Below are 27,014 nucleotides of genomic sequence, written 5' to 3' on the forward strand. Positions count from 1 at the left end.
ATAGTATCGCTTAGCCTAGGAACAGAAATTACACATACATCAGTATAAGTGTCTGGAAACTGATTCAGATCTGTAACACAACAGAAGTCCAATGTGCATAAACTGCTTTCAAAATGGCTGGAAACAGTTTAAGATAAATCTGGATGGATGCAGTATCAGACTTAACTGATTTAGGTTAAATCGGCTTATTGAACTTCTGTCCAAGAGCCTCTCCTAATTAAAGTTAACTTGCAGTCCTCCAGCATCCCAGGATGCTTTGCACCTCCCTCACAAACCTCCCTTTGCAAGGTTAACAGGCTAGCCTTGACCCAAGCTGTCTGTTCCAGTCTAGCAGGAATGCATGCTCTGGCACCCCACAGCTTCAGGCATGGGCCACTGTTGGCATGTGACTGCATTTCCAGAATCAGAATTAAATGTCTGTTCACTTGTTTATCAGTTCAATCCATACAATTTAAAATAACCCACAAAGATGGAATCAATTCAGCCTTCGGCTTTTTGACCGTCTGTACCTAGCTTTAGAGACCAGAACCCGAATCAGCACCCAGTTTTAGGTAATACACATGTGCACCCATGTGCATGCATACACACACACACACACACACACACACACTTCCACACAACAGCCAGTAGACAAGATAAAACAAATTAGCAGGTGGGAAGACAAGATTAGCAATGAAATAATCATGATTAGCACATTAACAGTCCCAGCAAATTAACCACCCAAAAGGTTTCCAGGGCTGATAATATCTTAATTTCTGATTCTCTAATGTGGCAGATTTATGTTAAATGTATGCTGCTGCTATGTCTATACACATAATTTATCAAGCACTTGTAAAAATATGTCGCTATTTTTCTTTAAGTTGGTCTCATCTTTCCTGCCAGAGGTAGTATAAACCCATGAATAAGCGTTGTCTTTAGCCTGTATTTGAGAACGGGACTTCTTCAACTAGGGAAGTAAAGATGAGCATAAAGGGCACTCACAGACATGCAGGCCCCCGCCCTAATACTTGAGGCTTTACATAAAGCCCTGCGAGTTAGAGCACTCCCCAACCCCAACAGACATCTGCCTCTTGGGTCTGCCACATTAGAAGGAAAGGTGATGAAACAGGTCTATATTAGTTTTTGAATATGAACTACAATGTTATTATAAATATCTGGCCAAAAGTTTTTGATATTTGAAACTGCAGACCTGGAAGTTTTAAATGCGCAGCCTTGTGTCACTGAACTGAATGGATTCTCTCTCTTCCACTACTGTTTTTGTAGAATTTTTAAGAAGAAACCCAGTTGTGCATGTCAGCAACTGACAGATTCAACAGACTCAGTATTGTGAGATTAAATGAAAATAAAGGATGCATCAAATGGATATCCTCAAAAATCACTACTTGTAAACAACAGAGTTCAAAACACACACAAATAACCAAATCAATCCACCATTGAGGATGGTGGCCAAAACTTCATCTTAACAGGCAAGAAAAGATGGAATCCAGCCAAACTGTTGTCCTAGAAGTCTTGCAGCTGTGACTCGTTTTACAAATTTGTCCTTCCCTTACCCACATGCTGTCAGTATAAGTGCTGCACAGCATGCTCCCCAATCTCTTGTGAATTAACAACAGACTTCAGTCAAAAGAACGAAAAAAGCAGAAACAAGTTTCATGTGAATCAGTGAGGCAAAGCTGTGGGAAAAACACAGGACCTCTAAGTCTGTGTCTTCATATTCTATATGGGCCAAGAAATTTCAAAGAGCCTGTGGAACATAACCAACATACAAGAATACACTTGTATCTCTCTATGGCTAGGGACAGAAGTTACACTTAAAACAGTTTAAGTGATCAGAAACTGGTCTAAACCTGTAGCAGAACACAAGTTCAGTGTATATAAGCCAATTTCAAAATGGCTGAAACTATTTTAAGATAAATCTGGGTGAATGTAGTATCAGACTTAACTGATTTGGATCAAACTGGTTTATGGAACTTCTGTCCCGGACCTTCCTGATTCAAGTTAAATCAGTCCCCCAGGATCCCAGCATACTTTGCTGCCTTGGGCTGGTCTGTGCTATCTGCTCTAGAGAGCAGGGCTGGCCCCACCCCTCTGCTCTCTGGCTAGTGCAGCAAGGCCTGGCTGACAAGGGGGTGGGGAAGGGGCAAGCCCAGCTGGAGATGCAGCCCAGTCTGCAGGGGGGGAGGGGGGGGAACTGCCCCATCAAGCAAATCCCAGCCAAGGTCTGGGGCTGGGGTGGGGACTAAACACCCCTCCCCCACTCATGGGCAACTGATGCCTCTTGAGTCAGGGGGCACTTGCCCCTCCCCCCCAGTGACCAGTCATCAACCGGGGGGGTTCCCCCCCCCACAGCCGATTCTACTGATCCGCAAGTGGCAGCAGCACACCACTGGCACTTCCAGGCACCCAGCTGACACTTCCAGGAGAGCAATGACACTTCCAGGACAGCCCACACTACTGCTGGTGCTCTTGGGGGGGGGCACCAGTGCTCTCGCCTGCCCCCCCGCCCAGAATGCTGGCTGACGGGGGGGTTCACCAACACTCTCAGATGGTGCACCTCCTACGTGTCGCCACTGCACCTGGTCAAACTTACTGCTGGCTTTAACTGTGGGCTACAAATCCCAGGGGCACCTGGAAGCAGGAAGAAGTGATGAGCAACCTCCTGCTATTGTAATTCTGGACTGCAAATCCCAAAAACCTCAGGGGCAGCAGGAAGAAGCAGTGAGCAGAGCCAGAAAGCCATGCTCTAATGCCCCCCAGCTTCTGGCCTGAGTCACTATAGGCATGTGACTGCATTTCCTGAATCAAAGGTAAATGGCTGTACACATCTGTTTCAATTTAATATGTGCAGTTTAGACTAACCTACAAAGACTGAATTGATTCAGCCTTGGACTTTTAAACTGTCTGTACGTAGCCTACAAATATAAACCCTGCAACTTCAACTGAAGAAAAAGGCTGAGCGGGAGCTCAAATTGTTTTCTGCCCTTTATGCAGGGATTATCAGGGAGAAGAATAATCTGGTTTTCAAATGAGATACCAAACAGTTTAGCGCATGGGTTCACTATTAAAATTTTAGCAGGAATTCTCTGACTATTCCATTCTGTACAGTGGAAGGCAGCATTTTGCCACCTTTTGGCAGCCATGGCACAATTTAATCCCGCGCCCTTTAATCCCTTTCCCCTGCCTGATCTGCTGCTCTGCGTTTTGTTCACAGCCTGACCCAATACTCTGCTTTCTGATTCCTTCCCTCTGCTCCCTGCCTGGTTTGCTGCTTAGATCCCTGCCTTTTGCTGCTGTGCTTTCTGCCCTTCCTCCCAATCTGCTGCATGCCACACACAGAATTAGTATAGAATTAGGACTGACAAGTGTGGAAGGTAGTCAAATATTCTGTGCATGGAATAAGTGAACGGTTTTAGCTGTCTGGCTTTGCTCCAGATGGCAAACCTCTTCTACTTGACATTATGAGATGTACTTGAGACACACTTGCCTCTGAAAAACCAACAGTTTCATACATGGGTCTGAGGGCAAACCTGTCAGTTACTGAAAGCATTTTCCATCCTTTCAAGACAAATTAGAGGCAAAAAGGGCAAACCAGATATTACCAAGGTCAGGCCTTGAGGGCTTCTTAGTATAAACAGAGTCTAATCTTTCCAACTTCCATACAGACCAACAAGATCACAGAATATTTAGTACTTAGATATTATACAATGCTTCTCATTTGTAAACCTCAAACAACTCAGAAAGAAACCAGGCATATTATTCCACTATACCCATGTTGCACAGCAGGACACTTGAGGTAGAAAATGATTGAGTGATTTGCCTATGGGTTAAGCACAGTGCAGTGCAAATAAGATTGTATTTTCCCAATTTGGTAGAAGTGAAACAGAAGATAACATGGGGTTAAATAAAATGTTCCCTAACAATGCAGAATATTTCATACAGACATTTAAAAAATAGGAAGTAAAAGAAGAAGGGGGGGTAATGCAGCAAGTAGAGCACAAGCCCAGGATGTTAGAGGACAAGATCAATTCCCTCTTCTGCTTAAAGTGATCTGAACCCATTTCTCCCACTTTACAGAAGAATATCTTAAGCACCTGGCTGTATGGCATACCAAAGTGGGTATCTATCCCTCTGTCCTGTTGGAACAGTTCTACTTTGTGCAAAAAATATTGTTAAAAAAGCCCGGTGGGACACCTGGGTTAAAGTACAGATGGCCAAAAAGCCCTAGGCTGAATTGATTGTATCATCAAAGGTTAGTCTAAGCTGCATAGATTGAACCAATCAGCAAGTGAACAGGTATTCACTTTTGATTCTAAAAATGCAGCCACATGCCTGTAGTGGCCCAGGCCAGAAGTCGCAGTGAACTACAGCATTCCTCCCTGCTCAACTGAAACAAACAGGTTTGGCCATGGCTAGCCTGTGTGAGTGCGTGTGTGTGTGCGCGCGCGCACACGTCGGGGGGGAGATGCAATGTATCCTGGGGATGCTGGTGGATTGTGAGTTAACTTGAAATCAGGAGGGGATCTGGGGCAAAAGTTCAATAAACCAATTTAACCTAGATCAGTTATGTCTGATCATATACCCATCCAGGTTTACCTTAAACCAGTTTCAGCCATTTTGAAAGCAGTGTGCACTGAACTTCTGTTGCGTTGCAGATTTGAACCAGTTTCCAATCACTTATACTGTTTGATGTATAATTTCCATCCCTGAACCGGTGAATGTTCATTTATACAAAAAAGGAAGAATTTCAACAGGAGAGACTGAGAAGAGAGGGCACCCCAGTGCCCTCCAACTACAGTGCTACTGATGAGAGGGAAAGTTCACCAATTCTGCCATATACCAACAGTTCTGTGAAACCAGCCCCCAAACAAGTTTGCCATAAAGCACTCACACACATAAAATAATTCATCCAGCTATAGTAAAACAACAAGTAGCAGAAGTGAGAATAGAGAATAGAAGGTATCTAAGCAAGATCACTGGAATCTCAATCCACTGCCATTTTCACTGGGCTACGCTACAGCCTGATCACTATCAAATGAACAGTGGATATTCAGGTTAGCTTGTTAGTAAATACTGTAATACCACTGGCAATATTTGGCATGGAGATACCATTTCCTCAAGTATGAAAAACCCTTCTGTTTGAAAACTGGAGTCTGGGGAGGATGACTTTAGATGAAGAAATGGTAGACTTCTACTGAAAAATTCCAGTTTAATGGGGAGTCAAGTTCAATGTGATAGAATTAGTTTCATACAATTCTGTGCCTGCAACTAAAATATCAGTATGTTTGGGGGATACTTCATTCTGTAGAAAGACATGGATCTTAGGAAGATTATCGCAGCTTTTCAGAAAAATATTTTTAACTCGGTTCTTTGTAATACTGAACTGTTCTGCTGCACCCTCACTATTAAGGAACTTCCAATGGATAAGAAGAGGATTCAGAATCCTTCATGTTTTGAGAGAAGCAGCAGTTTTATACAGAACCCTGGAGACTCTGCACCTTTGGCCTTTTTTAGCCTGCACAGAATTCTTTCCATGTCTTTGATTCGTCAATGAAACCATATAGATTCCCAAATGTGCAGAAACCGCATATATCAGCTGTAAAGGCTCCATGCTGAACTGTTCACTCTGGAACTTCTAGAAGTTTGGATTCAACAGCAATATACTTCTATAAGTATGTCTACACCCTGCAGGTCCAGAGGTTCATTATCAGTTTCTTAAATCTAGGAGCAGCATTTTTTTGTTGAATCACACTCAACCCTGCACCCCATCCCCTTGACAGGAAAGCAAAGGCCCACTGTTTCCAGGGTATGCGTTCACCAGCAAAGAACAGGCACAGACGGCGTTGCAAATGGAAGGCCACCACCCTGCTTGCCAGGTAGATTAGTCCCTGACCTCCCTTGGTAGCAGACAGGTAAAGGACAGCCTGCTGAAGCCACTGGTGTCCGTTCCAGAAGTGCAGAAGGAGCTGCTGGGGCTGCCAGTGACCCTACTAGAAAGGCTCCATTTTGTAACATGATATCTGTTGTGTAATAGGAGACTCAACTGTAAACTAAACATAGGAAAGAATGTGGAAGGTATGATTCTGCAGACACGGACTTTTTTGGCAAAACAGCCAGCCTGTGCCAGAAGCCTGGGTCAAGAGCCAGTCTTATTCACTATAAACAGCTCTTACTTTTTTTTTTTTTTTTTTACTTTGATAGAAACCATTTCAGCTGATGATAAGGTCAAAAAAAAAGTGACATGAAGGTATACAGATCCACATTTTCTCCCAAATGACTTGGAACAAAAAACACCATAACAGAGCGCCAAATATTCTCTTTTGGTAAAGTAAAAGAAATTCTCCTTAATTTCACTCTGGCAATAAGACAGTTAACACTACAGTCAGGCCCAGGATTCACCATACTACAGAGGGCATAGTTTTCATACCCCATTGTGTGATAACAACTTTCATTAGGAGGTAGTTGCATGTAAAGGGAGAAAACACAAATCTCAGGCTTTCACTGGAATCAGTCTTTCTGCTTAGGGATCGGTATGAACTACAGCCTCAGATCCAAGTTCAGTTTGATACTTCGTATCACCAAATACCAGATTTCAGCCTCTCAGGTTCACAATTATTTAAGTTTGGGATTTGAAGCTATCCTTTTTAAGTACAATTAGAAAATTTACTTCAGAAAAACTACCTATTATTTATAATAAAAAACATTCATATTTTTTCACAATGAAGTCAGGACTTTATCATAAAGAACCTGAAGACATTTCTATAAAACCATTTAAGGAGAAATTGGAAAAAAATATCCAAATATATTTGAGCTATATCTTTAATTAGGCAATAAAAAGGGAAATAAATAACGGCTAAAAATCCACCAAGGGATTATTTGTCTGTATATTTAACACTGCACACAAAAACAAAACTCAAGACTAATGGACTAGGATGCAAGAAGGAAACAAATGACAAAAATTGGCATAACTAAGAACAGCCTACAGTCCAAACGCAACCTACAGCCAGCCCCTGCTTAATGCTGTTTCGCTATAATGCTCATTTGAAATTGATACCCAACTTCACTTAGCACTCAGTGAGTTTTGTTATAATGCTTGCAGCTGCTATCTTGGGTCATTAAAAACAATTTTGGTTGCCATCTTGGGTCGTCAAATACTTCCGGTTTCACTTAATGCTCGTTTCACTTAACGCTCAGGTTTTCAGGAACCGATTAAGAGTGCTAAGCAGGGGCTGCCTGTATTTATTTTGAAGCTCAGATACCCATCAGCTAAATGTCTAATGCAATTTCTATCTTGATCCACATTGAGCAACCATTGGAGCAGGACAGATCATTGTTTAAGGAAACTTGTAAATTTCCCTGAGATTTACATCCATAGAGAAAAGCAATTACAATATTCTCTGTGATATGCCCCTTAAGCTTCTATATACTGCTAATGTGTCCCTCAGCTGCAAAAAGTTCAAATGTTCCTCTGTTAAAGAAACTTCTGCTGAAGATACTGAACAGTTGAAGTCCAACAAACAATCTTTGTCCTCTGCTCTGTAATTACTGTTCAAGTGAAGATAATTCAGCATCACCACACTTGGCAACTGGAATGTAGTCTTCCAGTCTTATCTCTCCTTCATATGCCTTTGTCTCTGCATTCATCCGTCACTCATAACATGTCAAAGAACACAGCTAATCTTTATGCTTCCTGGAACAGTTTATCTGAAAGACACTCAACATGCTTTCTTAGGTACAAGAATTACAGCATATCACCTAATGCAAACTAAGCAAGCCAGATCAATTGAGAAGACTTACAAGCCTCAAACTACAATGCACCTTTAGACGTTATTATCATAATGGGAAAACAAGGATAGTGTTAACCAAAAACACTTTGACACTAAAACCATTATTTCCTTTTATATTCTCTGCTGGAACACCTTTTTCTTTGCCAGTGAGAAAGCCTGTAAATGGTACTCTACAATAGACTAGTTACCAGTCTGTTTTTGTTGAATTTAATGAATACTTTAGTATCTGAATTCCAAAACGTTACTGCAAAAAGAACCCATTTTTTGTAGAGTCTGCATGTTTATGCTCTTAATACCATCTTGTAAAATAAGATATTACAATGTATTCAGTTTATCCTAAATGTCTGATATCTAAAAAATTAAAACTTATGTATTGGGAGGGAGAAATTTTAAAAAACCCCATTCATATCAGAAGGGCACAAGTCTCTTTTGGGGAGCTCCTCTCCACCTAAGAATATGTCAAAGCATCAAGTTAAAAAAAGAAAAAAACTAGCCCTATAATGCATCATGCTGTTTAAAAGTCCATTACCATTTCACTGGCTAAAGGAAATAAAGATATTAAAGCTGACCTTTACTGAAACAGTCTTCAGTTAGTAACAAACCAAAATTAATACTGTTAGAGCCTTTAGCTTTCCAAAAGGAAAACATATCCTGACTATGCAAGATACTACAACTCAAGGATGCAAGAATCGGCCATTCCATTAGTTTCTGTGAGATTTTTAACTAGCTGTCCATGTATACCGAGAGAGAGTACTGCCAGAGACTCTCTCTCAGCTTGCTAATATCAAATGACAGAATTAAATTTAAACAGCAACCATCTCAACCAGCATATAAAATGGAATATCCTGAATTACATTCTAACATGTAGGGAAGAGACAGAACTTGTATACTTTGTACCAAGAGAATACATGCACTACTGATATGACGCGTTGGGGTCCACAGCAGAGGTCCAATAAAAGGAAGGTGTTTACTACAACACTCTTCTATAGGTCGTTAGGAAGGTAAGAGTCATATCCAGGAGGCATTTAGGATAGAACAAAAATGAGGCAGCAAGACTGATCTCTTAACCCTTACCACTAACATTCGAGAAAGAAAAATGGAACAACAACTAAACTTGTAAAACCATCTCCTACAGCGCAATCTCTATTCTTAAAAACACTTGTATAAAAATGCTGCCTTCTCTCAGCTTACCTGCCTTACAATCCTCAACTGGTGTAACTATGTAGTATCAATTTGAATGTAAATCAACATAATAGAGTTCCACTGATATGCTAGAATCCTGCCTGCTGAGTTCTATGACAAAAGTTGTTTCAAATGAATTAGCTCCTGTTCTTATACATTAACAAAATGGTTTCCTAAATTACACTCAGGGAACAGTGCAGGTTACACACAGGTATCACTAAGGGCAAAATTTGGCCTGCAAAATATATTACTGGTGACAATGAACAAAAGTGAAAGAACCCAGCTTTGACTTTTGGAGTAGTTTGTAGTACTAGCAGTACTGTCCCTCCTCATGTCCCTTCATTCTTCCATTATGTTTAGCCTGAACAAACATATTTAAGTTGCAGTGAGTTACACAGTAAGTAATGCCATATTTATTTTGGAATGTGCCTCTGTAAAGATATATTTCAACGTATACAATGTCATGACAGACAAGTGGCATAACAATAGGAAATAAGGCTTCAGCCAATTCAGTGCTGTTGACAAATTCCTTTGTTTTTGTGGTTTTAAAGTAATCAAACAAGGCTCTGATTAATGTTAATTACTATTCTTAACTATAGATTATGAAACCCCAAATTAACATCTCAACTGTTTTAGATGGATGGCACAGGTGGTCAATGGCCACATTTGCCTCATTTTATAAAAGGTATGTTATGAAAGACAGCCCAATCTCAAAATAACTTACAAGAAGTTAACAAGATTTCTTTTACTACTATTTAAATGAGGAGCTGCTACACAAAGGGTAACATCTCTTCTCCATGGATATTATCCCCCCCCCCCCAAAAATCAACCGGATCTCTAAATAAATGAACAGAAACATGGTCCGTGGCAGATTCCCAATTCCTCTGGAGAAGGCCCAGATCATCTCCATTTAAGGCCATGCAAGCAACAGCTGCACATTTTTGTATACCAGAACAAAATGAAGCAGACCAAAGCCTCTACCGTGTATCCCTTTTTAAAAACGTTTCTTTTCTCACGTCCTCAACTGGTCCATTGGTGTCTAGTACTTTGTAAATGTACACAGAAGAAAAGCACAGCATACACTTGTGTAAACTTTTCGAGCTTGTTGCACTAGTACATCAAACAGGAAACACTTTGGGCATTATAGAAACATTAAAACCATGGAAAACTGCCCTTCCCCACATCATGAGAGTGTAAGATTCCAGATTCAATTTTAAGAAGGTCTACACAAAAAAAGTGTGTTGCACACAATCAGTTTCTCTGCAAGCAGTATAGACAACACAGTACTTTCACACTGGTTCATTTAATCTAAATTTGTATAATTGTATTCAAATATTTTAATTTTTTTTTTTTTTTTTTTTTTGAATAGACAGTCCTCAACCAGTTTTACAAAGCACAGAAGAGGATTATGAAATTCCTCAGGAGGCCAACCTGAAATCCATAGTACTCATTTCTTCTTTATTTCCTTGGAATATCTTATGTCAAATATCACAATTAAAAAAAGAAACTACTGACTTGAGAAACTTTTCTTTCCAATGTCATTAAAAAAATCATTCTCCATTTTTTTTTATATTTATGAACCCCCGAAACAGCAACAATCCAACAACAAAAGCATGACTCCCAAAAAAGAGTAACAAAATGACAGTAAAATACTACTTTTACCTCAAATCCATCTGTATATGGATAGTACCGTTGATGTTATAGTCAAAACAAATATGATTTAAAAATGATCAGAAGGAAAGCAGGTAAACTTAAACAGAAGAACGTTTTAGCAACAGTGGTACATGTTCTCTCATAAAAGGGCATGGTGCATGGTACAGCCTTCAAAAGGTACTTTTGCTGTACTGCATCATGTGATAAATACAGGATGCCTTCTTTATAAAGGGCAAATACATGTTGGTGTCAGAGATGTTGAATGCTAATATTGCCACTATGAGTGACTTATGAGGCCTTTTGCACAAGTGAAGAATCAGCAGCCTTCCCTAAGGAGCCATTCAATTAACTTTGAATTGAAACAATAACCTCAAAATTTTCTGTTCTTGATTTTGAAGGACAATTCAAATTTACTGTGTTAAAATAAAATAATCAAACTCTGATTACATTACAACCCATTCTAACAGTTTCACAGGCTTGACTGTTAAACTAAAAGTCAAAATAAAGCTTACTTGGGGAAAAAAGGGCATTTATACACATGCTCATGGGGTGGGTGGGGGAAACCTTTAATTAGAGTGGCTCCAAGAGCTGCTCTAATTAAAGCACTGTCATGTCTCCTGTATCAGCATCCCTGCACTTAAAATAGGCAACAGGGGCACCTGAACTAAAGCACATTTGATGAGATTTAGTTCAAGCTCCACCACTGCCATTTTAAGTTTGGGGACGGTGATGCACAGCATTTAGGAGGCTGCTGGAGCACAGCAATTACCACACTCCAGCAGACTCGAGTAATAGAGTCTGCTCCAACACACTGGAATTCCAGTGCTTTAGAGCAGCCTTGGCACTCGTGTATAGATAGATGCCCAAAAATGCTGTAAGACCAAACCCTCCACTTGGCCCTCCAGGATGTTGTATATCTGGTTTCTACTTCATGGGCCTGTAGGCCAAGAACCAATGCTCCCTTTTTGCTTGTACAGCATCCAGCCCACTGTCTGTGTACTACATGATAATGGCATCTATTTACAAAATACTTGAGTTAGGGAAGAGGCTAGAGTGGCAAATCTTTTCAATCACATGGGAATAATTTGGAAGCTTAAAATCATCCAAGTTTATTTAGAGCAAAACCCCACCTCAATCTAATCTCTGGATGTGGCAATCTTGAGATGCGGTATAAATTGCATAGACTCCCCTGTGGTACGCAAGAAACATCTTGGAGAGACAAGATGATAGTCTTTACTGCACTGTATGCCCCAGGACGTCAGCTGCATTATACAAAAGCTATTCACCCCATAACACTAACCCACATGTAACAAATAAGCAGCATCATAATCCTCAGGACCTATAAGAAATGGAATGATTTATATCAACCAAATTCTCAATAGAGGCAGGTTTTTATTATGAACAAACATTTTGCCTTTGATGCAGCAAAATTTACCATATCAAAGAATTTTAAGACTTCTATATTTGCCACAACTCCATGAAAAAGCTATATATTAGCATCCAGCCATTCCACTGAATCATGCCACTACTTAAGTTCCTTGGTTTCATGATGATTCAAGCTGTTTTTCTGCTATTTAAGTAGACAGCACCTTACAGCTTCCCCTTCTCCCCCATGGCCCTTTAAGAAAGAGAAAATATTTCCAGTGTTTAATGTGTTACTGCTATAACAAGTTTAGATGAGCAACTTCTCTGCTTTAGAAGACTGTATCACAACCAATCACAACTTCTGAATTCCTGCATGACATCATGAGCCCGGCCTCTGAAACTTTTGTTATTTTTTCTCCACCTACTTCAATTGTTCCCACAAACTTGGTGACAGACTCGGACAAGTTGCCAGAGAACTCCAGACAATTTCCCACAGCACAGAGCACACAATTCTATAATTCACTAATAATCATCAACAGAGGTAAGGGATCTCTCTTTTTATTACAATCTACTGTAGTTGCAGTTTCTTAAATTGCTCTACTCAAATTTAACAGACGATATTATTCATACCATCGTAAATAAAACCTCAATAGCTATCTTTTAAATGATGAAGGTATTTCATTTCCAATTCCAGAACAGGAAAACATAAGGCAAGGGATAAAAATTAAAAAAAAAAAAAAAAATTAGAAAACCCTATGTATTCTCTCTTTCTAATATGGTGCTTTAGTATTTCAGATAACCCAGACTGAATAGTTTAAACCAAACGTTCCCCAATTATTGAGGACCCTTTCCAGATTTACTAGGTGCCTGTGTACCCCTGCCAGCATACGTTTTATAGTTTAACCCCTTAAATGCCAATTATTATTATAACGAAAATTAAATCCACCATTACACAATTTCTCCCATATACCCCCCGGAGATCTCTCGTGTAGTACGCATACTATAGTTTGGGTACCCCTGGTTTAAACAAACAGTATTACACAACAAGGTTAAAACTCTTATCATTCCTGCCCAGTACTTTTACTTTTTTTTTTTTTTTTTTAAATATAAACTGAATTTTTATATTTTTTATTATTAAAATTTTAACAAGACTGTAAGGTTTCATATTGATTTTTTATTTACCTTCCCATTAGCAACCCAACATCAAATCCTAGAAAAGTAAGCTTTCTTTAAGTTGGAAAAGTTGGTTCACTTACATTGTGCCAAAAGAAAATTTTTTTTTGTTGTTCAGTATATTTGACTATAGTTTAAGCAGCATCAAGGTGCAGTATCCAAAGTTCTAGTGCAAAAGATTAAGAATCATAGATCTTCATTTTGTAATCTTTTTAAGACTTCTTTTTTTTTATTCTTGCTGGCCAATACAGGCACCTGAACTTGACCCAGAAGATTCCTACCACTATGCAGGATAATTCTGCTAAAATCATCAAATACTGTCATCCCAAGAAGCCAACTCCCTAATTCATCCCCAAGTGAGAGCTTGAGCACCATGCAAAAAAAAAAAATCAGAGTATTTTGAAAAGCAATCCTCTTAAATTTGGCCCTCTATAAACAATGTGTATAGAAATCCTTGAAATGAATTTAAAAATGAACTATTCTTTTGGTACACAGACATAGTTGTCAAGTTTATGTTTATAAGAAGCACAAATGCCAATGACTGCACAGATCAAGAAACCTGAAAAGAACTGTCCCACAGGAAAGGGTACACAAAAGTGTATTTAAAATCTAAATCTATCCCTGTATTAAAAGTGGATTTTTTGTAATCCACATGGACCTCATCACATAAGCATGTTTAAAGTTTCAGGAAAATTATGTAAGAATACAGCATTCTAATGTATAGAAATATTTCTCATCACTGTTGATACCCATATACAATGTCTATCAACATTTCTGAGAGCTGTATGCACTGGTGAAATTACACCCAGATATCTGGATCTGTATGCAACGTGTGCTCAACTGAACCCTTTGTTTCTGGTTCTGAAGGAAGGGCAAGAATACATACAGGCACGCGCGCGCACACACACACAAAATGTGGGATTAGCAGTAAATGTGGGACTTACCAGGATGGGCCTATAACCAAATACCAGAATTCTTTTTTTTAACTGAAATTTTCAAATTACAGAATTAGCAAACTACAAAGATACCTATGAAAGTATAAGGGCACCTTTGGTTTTATTTGCTTTTAATGGAGTTCGATCAAATAAAAACACATGCTAGAAAGACCCTTACAAGGAGGTGCTCTGAAATAGCTTCAGAGTCCATCTCATCTCCTATACCATATGTAAACTTCTGCAAATATATCTGGAGCAAGCACCTGAACTGTGCCCACTCTATTCCTTCTCCTTTCCCCAACCTACTTTTTCATCATCCTAGTGGCAATATATATATATATTTGCACTACTTGAATCTTTTGCCTCAATTCAGATTTGACCTATATGCTTCCTATTACTTTGTCAATTAGTATTACGAAAGCAAAGAGAAGTTTAAAACCCAAAAGGAGAAAAAGAGCTCTTTCCTCTTAAAACCAAGAAGAGGGCAGGGGGAAGCAAGCAATGATATTCCCAGATTTTGGATGGGGAACTGATATATACAAAAAGTGATCAATTTCCCCCAAGTTGCACAGGGATTTTGTGGGAGAGTTAGAAATTTAACCCAGATAACCTATTGTGCCTCAGTATAGATCATTCCAATGACTTGAGGTCCTGGCTTATTTTATTCAGTTATGAACAGTATAAAGAAATTGAAAGTGTAGTTACTTTAAAAAAACAGTAACTTAAGATATGCATGCTCAATTAAAACCTGAGCAAGTAATTAGGCACATATGCTATAAGATGTTCATTAAAGTAATTTCTAGACTCCTCAACCTTTTCTGTTCTCATCAGCCTGAAATTCAGGAAAAAGTACAAACTTTTTGGTCTTGAGCAAGGGTATAAAATAAAAAAAAACAAGAATACAAAAATTGATTAGAAAACAAGGTATGGGTAAAATCTGATTCTAAACCTTCTGATTGAGTGTAAGTTCTCCCCGCGAAATTGTACAAATGACATATACGAAGACCATTTCAGTGCCAAGATACAGTTTATCTTTTCCCTTCAATCTTAATTTTAGACCATTTCCCAACTGACCATCTGGCTTCCTTTCAGCACTAGCTTTTCCCAGTTATCTAAGTTGATTCTTGTGCAGAAAGTTACTTCTCAATGTGACAGAGAACGGGTGCCATTTCCAGTCCTTCTCATCTGTTTGCACCACATTTTCCTTATTTCTCTTTCTTCCTCTGCTCATTTTCTGGCCTTCTGTCCCCCTGCCATTCATCTCCATTTCTCCTTTCCTGAACCCCATGTTCTATTTTAATTCAATTCCCCCACCCTGCTCACTCAGCAAACATCTATCTTCCTGTCCACCCCATTTCTATCATAAAACACTAACCACCCCATCTCTTCCCAATGCTTCAGTTACCACCTTAACTGATCTCTCTCTATCCCTTTTTCTGTGTAATGCTCATATTTGTCTCAACCACTTACTACGAAGGAATATTTTAACGTGCCCCAAGAGCTGTCTCTTTCTGCAGGGTCTGCAGGATCACCACCTGGTACCATTCTCTATCCAAGACAACTGAATCAGTCAAAGTAAAAAACAAAAACTTGAACCATAGTACTTAAAGCTGGAACAGTGTTCAGGAGAACTTCCATACTGTGGGTGGATGTACAGGAACTCAATTAATAAACAAAAAAAGCAGTGGACTACAAGCAGATCATTTGTTCAAATATTGCTGAGTGCTCTCACAAGTCTCTCCAGCAACACTGAACACTTGTTCCACTGAACTGAACTGAGCATAAAAACAGTAGACAGAGGACCTCTAGTGGTCTAATGAATTAGCACTCATCCTCTTTCCTAGGCTGAATTAAAGGAGAGATTTCAAGGTGACAAAAGGTTCGGTACAGTTAATGGAAAGGTACCTCAAACAGTGTTAAGGTGTTCAAAATGAGTCAACATATTGTAGAATGATCTTAATTTTAAGTAACTATAACTATAAGGCAAACTCCTTTAGCTAAGGAGGAAAAACAGGTAGGTCTCCACACTACCCACAGATCCTTGCAGGCCCAGAATGATAAATTTTGTTCCATATTCGGGTTTGGGTATTGCATATCTGCCTCTAGAAGGTCCCCAATCTGCACAGACGTCCCCACAGTGGGCAGACCTAGACAGTGGCCTTGCTCTCTTTCGGTTGAAAAAAGTTCTAGGTTCCCAGCAGCAAACACAAATCCTGCTCATTAGTTCTTTCCAACCTCAACTTCTCTTTACGTGCAAAAGAGTAACTAATCCAACAAATGTTCTGTGATAGACTATTTTAAGCAAGAGTTTCCAAAAACACAAATGCACAATGGTACTTAAAATTTATTGAAGAGGCTGATTTTCAAAAACCAAGTGGCTGATGTTGCCTTTTGGGAAGCATGCTATCGAAGTAAAAATACCATTAATTACTTCATCACTTGGTGGTTGTTTTCTATGCCTAACTATCCCGTGAGATACCAACAAATTGCATGTGTCAAATACCTTTTACTTCACTGATATCATTGCTGCATTTAGTAGACATATGACAGGAAACAGGCGGTATCTAAAATTGTTGTGGCATTTCCAACGGAGCCAAATTTATTCTGTATGACTCCAATGCAATCAATGTAGTTACACCAGGAATGAATATGGCCTACAGTTTTAAACTATGTTCAGATACCACCTCTCAGTATGAAGGACATTCAGAAACATGGATAAAAATAACCATGCACATTCACTAAAATGATGTCAGCAAAGAACCAAGTAGTGATTGTGGTTTCTTGTAAGACTTTATGCAGATGAAACCTCACACATAATGGCATGTAGAGTAGGTAATGAGGCCTTATCTTGCACCATTCAGGTGTTTCTAGCACACAAAATATCCATACAGTAATAGAGTCAAAGGATTTTTTGTTGGGGGGAGGGGTTGTGCAATACTTGGCACATCATTATATAGGATACAAGGTTACCTGGTTTATGGAGCTATCAAATATAGTTTGTCCTCTTGCTGCACTTTGGCTCAGAGAGCCTTGTAACTCTTGTGTGTGCATACAAGTGTGACGTGCACAATTCTGGACGTTGAACAAAAATGTTTGTGCCAGTTACCTAAATTTGGGTCTCACTCTAATGCTGTTTTTGACAGCCAATGGAGGCCTTCCCTTTAATTAAACAATTCTTCATGGCACCAATATACCCAACTGTTCCTTTTGACCTTGTCAACTATCCACACAGCTGTGTTGCTGAATCTTTTTCTCTTTATATACACTTAGGTGGGCGACAACAGTCATGGAGGATTAAGGCAGAAGGTATGTGTTTGCTAGCTGAAACCATGCACCTTGTAAAGAAACACGTGCTGAAACCTAGACATATGGGCATAACTATATGCAGATCAGATAAGCTCTCCCACCAGAGAGAGTGGGCGAGTAGAGAAAGCAGCATTCAGAACTACTGCTGATTACTTCCTGGTTCTTTCAAAACCTTGCTATTTACTGTATTCTGAACACCCTTCATCCTTTCACCCCTCCCCCACCACCAAATCATGCAACATATATTTCTTGTAAAACACAAAAACATATATTTCGCTTACATCACTTTCCCACTTACCCCTTGATGCTGGCAGTGTCCTATATATGAAAAACAAAGCCAGGGCTGATTTCACTTAGCAATTTTTTCACCCCTTCCAACAGTGGATATTACTTTTAACTTTATAAAACAAACAAAAAAACCCAACAACCTTAAGTGACGGGTCTTTACTCAGTGTGAGTGGTCTTTCTTAGTAACACAGCAATTTGTGATGAAGTCATTCTCAGCAAATAAGGCTGCCTGTGAAGTGTCAACCTCATGGGCTGCATGAACAAAATTATTTGTAACTACTACAAATCTTGCCTGGAAGATAAACATTTAAAAGCAGCTCAGTCCGTATTAGGTTACGAGAATGGATAAGTATTCATTTGAGTCATGAGAACTCTTGTGTGTGGGCCTGAGAGACAGCAAGAAGAATATTCCAGGCAAACACTTGTTATACCTACTTTCATCACTTCAGAGTCAAGCAGGGTTAAAAAAAAAATAGTGGCAACAAAAATATATGCCTGGTGTTGTTCTGTTTGTGTTAATATTAAGATAAACTGAAAATTCAAATCAGTAAAACAAATAAACAAAAACCAAGTAATTTTCAAAAGAGCTATTATGATATTGAAGCAACAGAAGATATTCAAATATTTATGTGCAATCTGGTTTCTTTTAGAAGTCACTTTTTAAAGTGCTCTTGCAGTCTTCAGTACTGCAAGTGGAACTGTCCTGGTTATGGCATACATTTTAATAATAGCACAAGCAAACTGACAGCCACTTACTGTCTTCTCCCGTAGAGAGGCTTAGAAGAAAATATATTTAAAAAAAACTTTGAGTCTAACCACATGCTATTTCCTATGAGGTATTTTAGTCAGATCTGCACATGGACTCAACATCACCTTGTAGAATCCATGGTTCAATCAGAATGGCACTCCATTTGTGGGATGGTAGGTAACTGCCACATACTAGTTTTTCATCCTTTGGCAGTTCCCTGTAGAAGGGATGGTAGGAGTCTACATGACTTATTTCAGGGCATAGACTAAGGAAGAATACCTGTTAAATATGATTTGATACAAACTTACAAGAGTAAGCTCTGGTAGGGAATGTATGAGACAAAGAATAATGAATACTAATGCTGAAGCATTTTGTGTCAGGGAAGTGATGACTCTGCTAGGGACTGTACAAACAAAAAACCCTACCATTGCCCTGAACAGTTGGGGTGGAAGGGGGAGAACAGGGACTTTTTTTGCATTTTTTTTTTTAAACACCAGATTACTTGTATTCCCCTAAAATCACTGTGTATGAAACAGTTTCTCTGATTTAAGAAATTACAGCTACATTTTTTCCCTCCACAGTTCTGAGTCTGAAATGGTTTAGTGCATGTTAATACATCTAGAGCATCTTATTTCTGTCCTCTAAGAAAGTAATTTCCCAAATCAAAGAATGCATACATTTTCTTATACTGTCAATTCTTTTAAATGGAAATTCATCAACAAGGACGTATTTTCTTTTCTGTCCAAGCTGAGCTATCAAGAAATTAAATGGATTTTCCCAAGTCAGTGGAAGCCATAAACAAAATCTAAATCACAAGACCATAGTGTATCTTGATGGATTCAAACCAACTCCAATGAATAAGTTGGGAATATTTTCACAGGCTCTGAAGGGAACAAGATTAGAAGCTACAGACCTAATTCTGGGAAATGTGGAGTATCCCCAACACCCATTTTATAATAAAGCATCACCTTGAAGCAGCAAGTGCCCAGTACCTCTCAGGATAAGGCTGCACATGTAGTTTGTGTGTGAGCCTCCTTTATCTTTACAACTACTTTTCCAAGTGAAAATATTCATAAAAACTAACCTCACTTTTTCCTTTCAGGCATTATCACAACTGTAATACAATCTACACTCATACTGATCAAAACACTTTACTTTTGTGTTTCTAACTCTTCACTTTCCTGCTTTCCCAGCTCCACAAAGATTCTTTAAAACCAAACAGAGAAGATAATAAGCACTTTGCACTGCTCCTGACAACTTCTGTTCTTTACCCGCACTTCTAAATCTTCTGGTTTGTGTCCTCCACTTTGCTGTTGCCATGGAGAAGGTCCAGTACATAACACGCTCTGCCCTGCGGAGAGCCTCAACTATTGAGGTGAACCCACAATCACGCCAAAGGCTCCGGGATCTCTTTGTAAATTTTTTTCTTATTTTAATTTGCCTCTTGCTTATATGTATCATTGTGATGCTTCTTTGAAGTTCCATTGCTTCTGAATGATCCCCTCCATGCTATCCTATCCGAAAACCGCAAAGGGAGAGAAAAGAACCTCACAAGAAACTCCCAATGCAAGGATACCTTTGGGAGAGGGCCTGATACTTGGACTAGAGCTATCTGTCAACTACCACACCACCCTTACTAGCTACTGTAAAACATATTAAACCCAATGCTGTCTTGAATAGTGATTTAAAGCTTATTGTTAAAATGCTGTGCATGAGCTAACTTACTTGTTTGTCTTGTCAAGGGGCATCTTCTGTGAATGTTATAAACTACTGCCTTTTCTGTGGACTTGGGAAGGTCGCTGTGCTACTTAACTACAGTTTCAGCCAAATCAACGAAAATATTCAAACAGAAATATTACTTTTTGGCCAGTGTACTTTAATTCCCACTTCCAATCACCTAAGATACTAGACATATTCATAACTTGAATCTGGAGGGGATCTGGGACAGAAGTTAAATAAACCGATTTAAACTAAAATCAATTAAGTCTGATATTCTATCCATCCAGGCTTATCTTAAACTGTTTTGGACTTTTGGAAAGCAGTTTACGTGCACTGAACTTCTGTTGTGTAACAGATTTGAACAGGTTTCTGATCACTTATACCGCTTTGAGTGTAACTTCTGTTCCTAGCCTTTAGTGTTCACACACATGCATAAGGGATGGACATTAGCTAGCTGGTCTACAAGTAGTATATTTTTCTAACAGGGCTATCTTGAATAAAAGCCACACATCTGTCTTGTAGGAAGTTTGATGTTTTTGCCATGGAAGTCAAATTTTGCAGGAATCAGAAACAGAGCAGAAGAGCCACAGACCATGGGCCAACAGTGGCCCATGAAGGTGTTGTTCATAGGCAAAACCAAGACTTCCTTTTTAACTGCTCGTGTTTATTAGGGAACAGCCAAATACAAATATTTCCCCATTAATAATTATCCAAAGAGAAGGTATGCAACTATACGAAGAGGCCCACATGATCAGGTACAAAAAAAGCAATCTACAGAATAATCCTTCTAAATATATGGCTGTACCATTAAAGTCTGAGAATCTCTAGAAAAAAAGAGAGAATTCAGTGATCTCCTACGAGCAAAAATGAAACTACAGAAGCCTACTTAATGCAGTAAAACTTTACATCACTGAATGGTTAAAATCAGTGTCATGACAAAAGTAATTCATAAAATCAACAACTGTGTGTAAGATTGAAGCCCTCTCACTGCTGGCCATATTTAAATATGTACAATCTTTATACCAGCAGCATTCAGAGTCAGAGAAGCTCAGGATCCAAAGATGTCAGTCAGAAAAACAGAATTCGTTTTTAAAAAGGATCTATTCTACTCCCATCTGGGTGTGCAACTGCTATTAATATAAAAGAGATGTCAAAGGGAATTTCATGCAGATACTAAGGAAGAACAGCTTGCCCCAGAACCGAATGTTTGTTACAGGAATACGGATTAATGATCATGAATAATGGGAAGTCAGAAAGAACGAAGCAGCAGCATAGCATGTGGTGTAACGTAAGACTACATGGGTATGCCTTGCATGTTTAAGGCAACAGTTATGTAGACAGCAAACTCACAGAATGTGTATGACAGCTATAGGCAATAAACTAAGCTACTGTATGATGATTACAAGAGTCACTGATAAGATTCAGCAATCCTCTGGCTCCTATGATCTTCATTTAAGGACAGCTGCAAATTCTGCCACTTGCACTTCTAGAACATATTAGAATCCTAAATGTGCCCTTGAAGACAAGTGAAAAAACTGTTTCAAACACCTTGGTATCTGCATATCCCCTCCGCACAGTATCACATGATTTTGGGTAAAGCCAAATGCAGGAGAGCATTAATTCTAAAAAGTATATCCTTATAATTCTTGCTTGCAAAAAAGTTCTGCTACTGTTATTTAGAATATGCTTATGGTAAAGTGTAACCGAAGAATTACAGTGAATTCTAAAAATTTAGTTTAGTTTAAAGGGAACGAGAATATTGTTTACAATTAAAACTGTAAGTTGTCTCATTTTCAATTTCATGTCTTTCCACTGTGCCCCACAAATCCAGGAGATGATGTTAGTAAGTCCAGAATAACTGTTTATTGCAAAGCGTCTAATACACATTAAGATGCTACTGCAGAAGAAATATAATTTAATGCTGAAAGCCTCCCTTTGTGTTTGTGTTGGAAGGCTCCAGTTTTCACTCTGGTTCAGTGACGTTTAAAATGTATTATACCTGAAAATAACTAGTACTGAAAATTTATTTTAAAACAAAACTGTTGGGCTTTTGTATACAAAACAAAAGAAAACACTCCCAAAAGTGGCAATCTGTACATTCAGGAAACACCTCATTGGGATGGATAAGCTCCACTAGAGCCAATTGGTTTTTTTCAATCCAAGAAAACACTGCTGAAGGGGAATTTTCCTCATAAAAATGAAACATGGAATTGAGACATTGTTCGCTTATAATAAAACAAACAAACCCCAAGACTTAAGAAACTGGAAACCCTCTAACCATTTGACAACAATGTTCATATGTAGTGTGTACTGTAAGGTTACATTTATGTCACAGGATGCCTATACATGTACAGCAAGGCTGCTCTGCCACACTGTAATTACAGTGTACTGGAGCAGACTTGATTAATCAAGTGAAAAAAAACTGTCAATTAAAGAAGTAGGCTGGAGCATGGTAATTACCAGGCTCCAGCATATTACAGCATCTCAGCATCACCATGCTGAAAAATGGCATCATGGGGGTGTTGATACACATGACACTCTGGGTACTTTAATTAGATCTGGAGAGCTACTCAAATTAACCCCCCTCTCCCTCCACCCATCTCCCACTCCCAGAGCACATGTATAAATGGCCTTGGGGTTCTGCTGATAAAAAGAAATGCCCTAACATTTCTTTTTCTTTTACAAAACTAATGCCAATGAAACCCAGAGATAAAAATAAAGCTTTTGTGCACATTTGGTTACAATTCTCATTCTTTGTATATTTATCTTTAAAGTATTTTACTTCTGTTTACTAAAAGAAGAGATTGTATTAGTACACAAATAAGATGTTCAAATGCAAATTAGAAACACAAGACTTAGTTCTAACATTTACTATGAATTTAAACCACAGGAAACTAATCACAAAACTTTTGGTTCTTTATATTTCTGTATTTTACACTCACCAATCACTGTATACAAACAATAGAGTGCAATTGAATACAGTTCACTCCCTTCTTAAAAGCACAATAAAAAAACCCTTAATACTTTAGATGACTTTGGATTAAGTTTTCATTTCTCTATTCTGCTTTACTACACACTACACAACTTTTTGCTAGTTTCTTACACATACATGACAAGAAAACAAAAAAGAAATAATCTTGGATCAGTCCTCCCAAAAAGGAAAAATACAAGTTCTGAACTTCTAACTGTCCCCAACCCCCTTGGACTTCATAGTTATTACGGGCTAGAAGGGACCTTACAGATCACTGGGTTCAATGGAAGTTCTCTCTTCCACTGAACCCAATGATCTGTAAGGTCCACCACCACCGTACATACTAAGAATCAAAATTACTCTTCCCTAAAAAACAAAACAAAACACAAAAAACTCTATTTTGTAGGACCTCTGTTTATAGCCATTTTACAACAACTGAGGATTCAACCATTTGAGCATTAGTTTTCTGACAGAGCAAGTCTGGGCAGCAAGGTAACAAAAATACTGACAGTTTAAAAACCAGCAGGTAGAGACAACCATTGTATTTTTTATCCTGTATTACTTTTACAACCACTATTATTGCTCCTACCAGGAAAGCCAAACCTCTTATTGAGAAGTTTTATGATGAAAAGGCAAGTATAGAATAGACATAATTAGTACTGCTCTTGCAAAGCTACGTAACACTAATGACTCTCACTGCAGAACAATCCATGCTGCATAGGTACACGGTGCATGGCATACACCAAAATGCACATAGCTTTTTGGGCAAACACATATAGCAGCCACATTTTCATTCACCTTCAATTTATTAATTTAAAAGCAGAAATGCTTTTTAGCTATACTTTACATGACAGAAACCAAACCAAGTACAAGAAACAGATCTGTTTATACATTACTTCTTGTAGTAATAAATTCATTCCAAATTCATCTACAGGCAGATCTATTAACATCCTATTGGAACCTATGTGGGCCACAGAAGCTTTCATTACCAGACGCCAGCACTTAACGTATAGTAGCGCTACAGCTTTGTACGGGCAAATATTACTACTAGAATCTAGCCCATAACATTAGAAAAATATTTGTAAAGTGCTCCTAGAAATGTTGAGAATCCCATTTAATGCCTTATTACAAAGAACTTTTTTACCTTTAATCTCCTCTTCCCCACTCTTCAGTTTGTAATAGATTTAGCATTTTGTAGCTGGAAACTGAGAACGTAAGTAAGTATAAATCAAAGGACTATGATTTTCATTTTAAGGGAAAGGGGAGATCGATTAACCTTTCCTATAACCACAATAGAAAAATAAAATGTATTGATAATACGTATGGAGCTTCTAATCAAAAGCAGTGTCTTTGTTAGTAATCTCATAAAATATTTTTAAAAGTTTAAACCCAGACTCAAAAAATGTGTTTTATTATTTTTGGCATGTAGCTTTGCCAGACTGTTTATTGTATAAAAATCAGTTATGCCATTTAAAAAAAGATACAGGAAAACTAATCTCTTTTGAAATTCTATATTGAACAAATAAAAGCAGAATTCCTTCCTGTTTGGTGAAACAGAGGGGAAAACTGGCTTATCTTCAAAATGAAGTTTTGGCAGTATTTAGTAGGCTGTGTTGAACAGTCCTATTTGTTTCTGTTTTGTTTTTACAATTGCTAAGTTATTATTTTAAAATAAACTATTGCGTATGTGCTATTAAAAGCACTAAAATGCAACGTCTGCCAACTCAATCTAGATTCTTAATAAGGCTTTTGCAAAAGCAGCAATAAATCTTATGCAGCACGATGTTGGCAAAATACAAAGGGCGTGACTGTGCCACAATTCTGAAAACCCTAGAAGGACAGAGAATTTTCAAATTTGCAAAGACGCATCTAACCCATGTTAGAAAATTCTTACATTTTTTTTTAAACAAAGAAATTTTAAGCTACTTGTTACTGGTCTTTCAGGAGCTATAAACCAATACATTCCAAAAGCTCCTTGAAGAACGCCACACACAAGCTTTCATTTTCAAATATAGTCAAATGGTACATAAAAGCAATTTCTTTTAGAACTGATCAGTTCCTCGCAAGTTATGAAGATATAGGAGATCAGAGCAACTAGCTTAGAAAGTTTATTTTAAGTCATTAGTTACTGTGAACAATTTTCTCTTAGGCAGCAGAAAAACTGAATACAGGTAGAAAACTAAGGATACAGGATAAAATACATGTGAATTGCAATTGTTTACTACAGAAGCTGAACCAGCGAAAACTGCAATCAAGAGTCAGTTGCAAGCACAAGAGGGCAGACCTGTGAAGAGCATGGATCTTGCCAACAACCGAGGACTCAACTTGCTACTCAATTTCTTGCTTATTGTCATGGTGCTGGTGCTTGTGTTTATTCTTGTGAAACTCATGTGAAGCCCTGTACGGTTCCATGTTCCTGAAATGATAACTTAGCACTTCAAAGTATCTGAACTTAATATGCAATGCTGTATAGACAGAGAAATGTCTAACAGGATACAACCAACACACATTCAAATATCTATCCTCCAGCAAAAACAGATCTTAAAAGCTAAGAATAATGATGTATCTGCCATTAGAAAGAGAGAGTGAATAGTTCCTTGCTGACTACGAAAGGAAACTGTATCTAGGCTGACATCACTCTTGTCACTGATACAGAACATTTACTTATATTTAAATATCTACAAAGCAGACTGCAGCTTTTCAGGAGTATAATCTTTGCAAAGAGGATTGCAGAAATAGGGAATCTCCACAGATCAGCTTCTATGCAAAATGTGAAACACAGACAAGCCAGAAGGGCAGAAAACATGCCTAAAGAAATTGATAGCCAGTTTCAAGTAACTTCTGAAAAGGGAAACAAAAATAAGGTAGGTATTCCCTAAAGGAGAAATACCTACCAAGCAGTTACAGGATTTGACAAGCAGATAAAGTTCAAATATGAAAGTGTAGTGTAGCTTTTTAGGAGATGCACCATCCACTGTACCATCTGAGAAGTGAGAAGCCATTGCTATTATGCATCAGTACTCAAAGCAGTTAGAAATTCACCAAATGTTGAGCCTGACATTTTGAGCAGACAATTAATTACAAGATATTGTAAAACAGGCTACTATCAAGCCTCCACACTCTAATAACTAAAGTCTGCTCAAAATATCATGCAATAGTAGATGGAATGGCCTGGGTAGTTGCAAGAAGAGCTCACTGCTGTCATCTACTATGCGTGCAATAAACACTTGAAATGGTCTTTCCAAATTCAACAGGCATATGGAGCAACAAATTATAAATCAACTACTTTTATGTTACTATACTAGTGTATTGTCAAGTCCTGTAACAACTGTCAATGTACATTTCAAGCAGAAAGAAGTTCCACAGCTACTTTACTATAAGCACTTTATCACACATTTTGATTTATATTTTGAGGGATATTCTGCTTTTTAATATGCCTGTACATTCATATATAAGTGATTCAAGTTGTAATAATGGACAGTGGTTATTTTGATGAAATCCTTTTAGCATTTTGTAAATGAGTACTACAACATGAAACAAACCCAAACCCAACAGACACACAGAAACTGATCCAAAGGCCACTGCAGTCAAAAGGAAAGACAAACCCACTGTAATTTTTCTAGAGGTGCACTGATGCATCAGTCCAATCTCAGATTGGTACCCATATGAAGAAAATTCTCTATAATGGATTTTGGCGCAATACGGGCCAATATTTTAGCTGATAAATGCCTGTGCTGAGCGCAACCACAACACAGCATGGAATAGAGCCAGCAGCATGGACAGCCCCCTCCAGCTCATAAGTTGGAAGGGGAGTGGGGAGAGAAGGGGAATGAGGGGAGGGCAGATCAAGGCCCTCATGGTAAGGAAGGGGGCAGGGGAAGGCACTGTCC

The 27,014-nt window shown here is 38.4% G+C and overlaps 2 protein-coding genes across 4 annotated transcripts in view; one reads left to right on the forward strand and one right to left on the reverse strand.

The window, feature by feature from the left end:
* CEP85L (centrosomal protein 85 like) overlaps nucleotides 1–27,014 on the reverse strand; it is a 190,147-nt gene that overhangs the window by 66,625 nt on the left and 96,508 nt on the right. The window lies entirely within an intron of this gene.
* On the forward strand, nucleotides 12,340–26,235 carry PLN (phospholamban). Of its 3 annotated transcripts, none has more exons than XM_019537961.1 (3): nucleotides 12,340–12,525; nucleotides 17,363–17,398; nucleotides 19,628–19,753. In XM_019537961.1, exons 1-3 carry the CDS (start codon nucleotides 12,366–12,368, stop codon nucleotides 19,663–19,665), a joined length of 234 nt encoding a protein of 77 aa, XP_019393506.1. In that variant the 5' UTR covers nucleotides 12,340–12,365; the 3' UTR covers nucleotides 19,666–19,753. The 3 variants fall into 3 exon arrangements, with proteins under 3 accessions (XP_019393506.1, XP_019393505.1, XP_019393507.1); XM_019537960.1 differs by lacking the exon at nucleotides 19,628–19,753 and adding an exon at nucleotides 25,352–26,235 and having other exon boundaries at nucleotides 12,346–12,525; XM_019537962.1 differs by having other exon boundaries at nucleotides 12,387–12,525; nucleotides 19,628–20,292.

The sequence above is a fragment of the Crocodylus porosus genome, unplaced genomic scaffold (genome assembly GCF_001723895.1).
Source record: "Crocodylus porosus isolate Cpor-Errol unplaced genomic scaffold, CroPor_comp1, whole genome shotgun sequence".
Taxonomy (NCBI): domain Eukaryota; kingdom Metazoa; phylum Chordata; order Crocodylia; family Crocodylidae; genus Crocodylus; species Crocodylus porosus.